The sequence below is a fragment of the Salvelinus sp. IW2-2015 genome, unplaced genomic scaffold (genome assembly GCF_002910315.2).
Source record: "Salvelinus sp. IW2-2015 unplaced genomic scaffold, ASM291031v2 Un_scaffold563, whole genome shotgun sequence".
Taxonomy (NCBI): Eukaryota; Metazoa; Chordata; class Actinopteri; order Salmoniformes; family Salmonidae; genus Salvelinus; species Salvelinus sp. IW2-2015.
Window position 1 is genome coordinate 440,656 of NW_019942575.1, and position 7,143 is coordinate 447,798.

General features: G+C 42.3%; 1 protein-coding gene across 6 annotated transcripts in view; it reads left to right on the top strand.

Moving 5' to 3' along the window:
* The window catches only part of LOC112068553 (transmembrane protein 131-like), a 138,104-nt gene that overhangs the window by 27,229 nt on the left and 103,732 nt on the right, over window positions 1-7,143 (top strand). For all 6 annotated transcript variants that reach the window (XM_024135713.2, XM_024135715.2, XM_024135714.2 and 3 more), the window contains exon 3: window positions 1,313-1,353. In XM_024135713.2, coding sequence (XP_023991481.1) covers window positions 1,313-1,353 — 41 coding nt within the window. The remainder of the gene's footprint in view (window positions 1-1,312; window positions 1,354-7,143) is intronic.

The following is a 7,143-nucleotide window of genomic DNA, read 5'->3' on the forward strand; positions in this document are numbered from 1 at the left end:
ATAAAAAATAAAAAACAGGAAGCCAGTTGTGGAGTTCCTGGGCTGGCGTGGATACACGTGATCTAGGGTTGTGAGGCCAGTTGGACGTACTGCCAAATTCTCTAAAACATAAGCCTATATATTAGAGAAATKAACATTCAATTCTCTGGCAACAGCTCTGGTGGACATTCCTGCAGTCAGCGTGCCAATTKYRCGCTCTCTCAAAACACGAGACATCTGCAGCATTGTGATGTGACAAAAACTGYACATTTTAAAGTGGCYTTTTATTGTCCCCAGCACAAGGTGCACCTGTGTTATGATCATGCTGTTAAATCAGCKTCTTGATATGCCACACCTGTTAGGTGGATGGATTATCTTGGCTAAGGAAAAATGCTCACTAACAGCGATGTARACAAATYTKTGSACAACATTTGAGAGAAATAAGCTTTTTGTTGCGTATGGATCTTTTTATTTACTGGACTGATAGCCTGCATCTGATGGTCAGTCTGAGGGGAGGGAGGGAGCATCGGTGATGCTGCCTGTCACCCGACTCACCATCTCTCCGCTGACAAAAGGAGAAACMGTCTTCCAGCTGATAGCAAAATCTCACATTTTGAAATCTCACATTATCAACTTTGCTGTCAGAGGCTTCTTTTTAYAGTCTATGGTGCGAGGAAACTGCAGACACGTTGATCTGAGCTATCTGATTGGCCAGCAGTAGGTCTATAGGTGCACTTTGATTTGYTCTCTGTGCCTGCCGGGTAGGCAGAGTTCTATCTTAAGACACATTAAATGGTTCAAAATGAGAACACTTTGCCTTCCYGGCGCTAGGGCTGCTGAATCAAGTGCACCTACTGTCACCAGCACAAAAAAATAAGGAACTCAAGGCTCAAGGCTTTATCGTTGGGTTTTTACATAATGTACCCATCTACCTGCTTTGAGTGTCAGTGTTGTCATAATGGGCCACCATTCACCTGAGGCGCATTTAGAAAGCTGGTCATGTTGATGTTGTCTTTTTTCATACAGAATTCCTTTTATCCAAAACAGAAATGTTTTAAAAATACAAACATAGACGGCAGCTAATTTGTTGATACATTTGGGTTTATGTAAGCCTAACACACTTGATTAATTATATTTGTCCATTGTTTATTCATGATCAAATACTGAAATACTACTAATGCACTGAAATATGAATTTGCACTATAATACAATGACTCAATATAGAAACGATTAGGCTAAACTGTAATTACAAGACAAATATACATTCTTTAACCTGCTATGTCTTGATGTAGTTGTTTTGTAATTTAGTTGCTTTGTTTGCTTGTCTACGCAGGTGGAAGAGCGCAGCAAAGACAGTCTTCCACTGGAAGAGAGGTAAGCTCTTCTAATCCCTGATATCCCTTGGCAATCAGAAACCAACATCCTTGTTATGTTACTCATTTGTTTCACKCACACCACAACACACAACAATCATAGGTGAGAAAAATTGCAGAGAAATAATATCCTGCCATGATCAGAAAGTATTTGCTCCCTGAGTGGAGAGAACAGTCCACTGACAGTGAGAATGAAGAACAGAATATTAAAATGTAGAAACAGCGAAGTGTAGGTAAGTTAGGACTATGGAAACAAACCACTGCAGCGGTATGCAGTTTAATCGAAGCTCAGACTATGACAGGTGTGCATCTTTCAGATGAGAGAACCAAAGTGGGCGGAAGACAGAAAAGCGGGGGTGGTGTGCAGAGTGGAATAAGATTTGTGTCGTTAAAGCATGCATCATTTTGACTTGTCACACACATTCACATACACTGTAATGCGTAGCCTAGACGTATTCCGATGCATTTATATTGTGTGTATGCATTCATATAAATTGTATCTATGTTGTGTGCATTTATTCATTGTGTACTGAAGGCTATGCCTAGCCTATATGTTGTGTTAGACACTCGCGTTTCAGAGGGGGTTCTAAGAGGTCCTTATTGGGGCCTTTTCAATATGGTGTGGCGTTTATGTTGGTATGAGTGTGGGGCCGTGAACACGAGTGAGAGAGTGGGGAGAAAGCGAAAGAGCGCACAGTACTGCATTCCAGACACATTTTAGTACTCCTTTAAAGAAAATGCAGTAGAGGTCCATCTGACCAGACTTTTTTGTTTTCACTCCAGAATGGGCAGTGTCTCCTTTCTTATCGAATAGAACGTTGATATGCTATACATCTTGAAGGCAGTTAAATGTGTTCTTGTTACATGAAAGACTGGAAGCATAGATGCCAATAGCTCATTTGAAGTGTTGACCCTGGTGCTGCGTTTAAGATAACAAAATGAACTGGCTTGGCAATGACTGAAGGAGTGAGGACATGGACTAGTCTCCTAAGTAACGTTCCACATTCAAGCRCATTGATACTGTTMATATAGGCCTATTCTTTTGTGTTTTCTGGTTAGCCATAGCAYTAGTGACTAGAGAATGACATTACAAGAGTTGACGACAAGTCTGAACTGGGACTTCTTTTGCTATCAAAATTCTTCTTCTAAAGTTCTTTTGGATCTAACATATAGCTGGGATTGTCATGGCAGCCACTGCTGGCAAGCTGCGTACTGCTGGTTAGTGTCAGCTTCTTCTAAAAGCCCCCTGACAGTCAAGAGACAGAGCCCTGAGTCTCCTGTGTGTACTCAACTTGTCACTGTGGCACTGTAAGGGACTCCAGTTGCTTGCTCACAACGCCCTAAAATGAATGATGTTTTGTATGGCATTTGATTTATTTTTATTTAACCTTTATTCAACTAGGCAAGTCAGTTAAGAACAAATTGTTAYTTACAATGACTGCCTACCCCGGCCAAACCTGAACGACGCTGGGCCAATTGTGCGCCGCCCTACGGGACTCCTAATCACGGCCGGATGTGATACAGCCTGGATTCGAACCAGGGACTGTAGTGACGCCTCTTGCACTGAGAGCYGTGCCTTAGACTGCTGCWCCACTCGGGAGCCTTACCAGCTAACACGTAGCTAACCTAGCCTACAACTTAGGCAGTTGCTAAAAATGTCCCCCAGTACAAACACACTGGGAAGGTGTTGATGCCTTGGACAGGGCTAACATTCAACAACACTAAATTGAATTTGATACTAAACAGTGTTGCGTTACTCAGCAGCAAAATGCAGTGGGGTAAAGTACTTATGTAAAAATACTTTAAAGTGCTAAAGTAGTTTTTGGGGGTATCTGTACATTACTTTTATTTCACTACATTCCTAAAGAAAATAATATACTTTTTACTCCATACATTTTCCCTGACAACCAAAAGTACTCATTACATTTTGACAGGAAAATGGTCCAATTCACACACTTATCAAGGGAACATCCCTGGTCATCCCTACTGCCTCTGGTCCGGAGGAAAGAACCAAAATGCTGCGTTTGTAAAAAATTGTGCTGTCTGGTTTGCTTAATGTAAGGAATTTGAAATAGTTTATATTTTTACTATTGATACTTAAGTACATTTTTAGCAATTCCATTTACTTTTTATACTTAAGTATATTTAAAACCAAATACTTTTAGACTTTTACTCAAGTAGTATTTTACTGGGTGACTTTCACTTTTACTTGAGTCATTTTCTATTAAGGTATCTTTATTTTTAATATGACAATTGAGTACTTTTTCCACCACTGGCAAAATGCCCATTAATGACTTCCTACAATCTCCCTATCAGTAGCTAATACGAGCTAACTGGATGCACCATTGATTTTAGCTTCAAATAGCTGTTGATTTCCTCAGGCACAGTCCCTCTAGACCCAGTGTGGAAGTGTCTCTGAGCCCAGAGAAGTGATAGAAAGTGGGGACAGGTAGGGCTGGTTGAATCCCCTCCAGGACTGAGGCTCCRGGGCCTGGATTATCAAACCTCTTGACACAAGGTGCCATCACTCTTCTCCCAMCTGGAGAACAGGCTGGAGATAGGGGCAGCGGGACGGGGGCCAATGACCTTGTTGTTTGTGTGTGTGTGTCAGGGTTTGCGTTAACATAACAAACAATTGCCGGGATTTGCCCCAAAAATTATAATGAAAAGCTCATGGATAAAACTGTTGCCGGCCAAAATGCCTGGGAGAAARAAAATCCCATCGCAAGATKATGYTTTTTATTCATTGATGGACTTATCAGTCGATGTACATTTGACCGTCATGCTTATCGGTCTATAGGTACATTTGCGTAATTTAGTATATTTAAATTGGCCTGTGTATATTCGTTAGTCATCATGCATCTTATTTATCCAACACAACTATCACACGGGTCCTCTGGAAAGATTTGTAGCAGTGGGGGTGGGGGGTGGGGGGTGGGGGGGTCCCCTCCTATAATTTGTATGTAGGAGGACTGAGGAGATCAGTTCTGGTGAAGGACATTCTAAAGGACATTCTACTCCAAAATAAATAAAAAATAAGGTATCTAAAATAGAATTTCCCCCTCCCAGAAATTTGCCCAATAACACATTGGTAAAATTATTTTAACATATTTGGCCATGTGCAGTATATAGSCTATGCATGGTCCATATTATCAGGTATGCTATAAATAGGCTGAAGCATGGGGTTGCCTATCTGAATTTACCCTATTGGGCTAATCATTAGTCAAATCTCAAATGTGATCTTTTAACTAGTTATTATCATGTTTATGAATTGTATGACCCATAAATTGACCGRTGTTACATTTAGCCCCACTCTCCCCTATGCTTCAGATAGATAGTCATGCCCTGCTCCACTGCGAATTGTGGAGCGGTGCTTAACCATGCTTAYGTTAAAAAACCTGGGTTTAAAATGGCGCAGTTCGCGCATATTTATGAGTTGAGAAATAAATAAAGTAGGAATGGAAAGCTGGCATTCCCCATTAAAACTGCTGTTTTCGCGATTGCAAGAATTGTTGTGCATTGACTGCTTGTCAGAATGCATGTTTCCCTCCCTATGGCACTTATAACATGAATGCGCCACGAGAGGAATATTTATCTACACAGAAAATTTGAAAGTGTTAAATTTAACACTGTCAGCGAGTACGTATGGTCACACTCTACACAGAGTAAAAAGTACACTGATCAAAGTGTTACATTTCTAGTGTTGATTTAACACTGAGGAGTGCAAAAAGTTAACACTGCACTACACTGGCCGGTGTTGATCAAATTTAACACTAAGARGTAATCAACACCTGAGTGTTTATAGTGACACTCACTAGTGTTGATTCAGGTTGACTCCAATTATAGTAAAAATGTATTTACTCTTCCCCCATGTAAATGGAAATTATATTTCGTAAAAGCACTTGGAATTTAGCAATAAACTCAAGCAAAGCTGTTTCAACATTCAAATGTGTTTATTATGACCAAACCATAAGTCTCAGCCCTGATATCGTTTAGGACCTTGCGTGGCTGAGGTGCTCCCATGACCAGCTCGAAACCGGATTGCATAGCTCGGAAACCGGGATTGCATGGCTTGGGCAGTTCCTGCGGGGGGCAGAGCTGTTGGCCGGGGTAGCCAGGTGGAAGCATAGCCAGCGCTGTAGAGATGCTTATTGAAATTCTCGATTATCGTGGATTTATCATGGTGACAGTATTTCTAGCCTCAGTGCAGTGGCAGCTGAGAGAGATGCTCTTATTCTCCATGAACTTTAGTATCACAAAACTTTTTGGAATTAGTGCTGCAGGAGCAAATTTCTGTTTGAAAAAGCTAGTCTTTGCTTTCCTGACTGTGTATGTTGGTTCCTGACTTCCCTGAAAGTTGCATATCGCGGGACTATTCGAAGCTTGTGCAGTGCGCCACAGGATGTTTTTGTGCTGGTCAAGGGCAGTCAAGTCTGGAGTGAACAAGGGCTCTTAGTTCTACAATTTTTTAAGGGCATGCTTATTTAGAGATGGTGAGGAAGGCACTTTGAAGAACAACCAGGCATCCTCTACTGGACGGGATGAGGTCAATATCCTTCCAGGATACCCGGGCCAGGTCGATTAGAAAGGCCTGCTCGCAGAAGTGTTTTAGGGAGCGTTTGACAGTGATGAGGTTGTTTGACCGCGGACCCATAACAGATGCAGGCAATGAGGCAGTGATCACTGAGATCCTGGTTGAAAACAGCAGAGGTGTATTTAGAGGGCAAGTTGGTCCGAATGATATCTATCAGGGTGCCCATGTTTACAGATTTGGTGTACCTGGTAGGTCTTGATGATTGTGTGAGAGTTAGGCATCTAGCTTAGATTGTAGAGACGGCCGGGTGTTAGGCATATCCAGTTTAGGTCACCTAACACTACAAACTCTGACGAAGATGGGGGCAATCAATTCACATATGTTGTCCAGGGCACAGCTGGGAGCTGAGTGGGTCTATAACAAGCGGCAACAGTGAGAGACTTATTTCTAAAGCGATGGATTTTTAAAAGAGTAAGCTCGAACTGTTTGGGCATAACCTGGATTTAGGACAGCACTCAAAGGCTATCTCTACAGTTAATTGCAACGCCGCCCCCTTTAGCAGTTTTATCTTGACGGAAAATGTTGTAATTGGGGATGGAAATTTGCGAAATTTTTGGTGGCCTTCCTAAGCCAGGATTCAGACCATGGCTAGGATATCAGGTTGAGCGGAGTGTTGCTAAAGTAGTGAATAACGCAAACTAGGGAGGAGGCTTCTGGTTTAACATGCATGAACCCAAAGCTTTTCCCCGGTTACAGAAGTCAACAAATGAGAGCGCCTGGGGACACACAGAGGCCTGGGTAACCTCTACTTCACCAGAGGAACAGACGAGGATAAAGGGTACAGCTAAAGGCTATAAGAACTGGTCGTCTAGTGCGTTCGGAACAGAGAGTTAAATGAGCAGACTTCTGCGATGGTAGGAATAGATTCAGGGCATAATGCACAACAGGGCATGTTAGGGTGCGAGTACAGTAGGATAAACCCTAGCAGTAGATTACGCATAGAGAGGCTGCATCTCTGGAAGCGCCAGTTAAGCTATGATGCATGTTTAGGTGGGGGCAAGGAAGCTAACCGAGGCATGTAGAGCGGGACTAGGGGCTCGCGTAAAACAAAACAATGAGAGCTACCCTAAACAACAGCATACAAGGATACTATGAGAGCATTAAGGGAGCAATCACAGGTTTGATTGGGAGGGCTAAGACAACAAAGGGTAACACTAAACACACAGGTAAATGCGTTTGAATGGGAAGGTGCAGTTA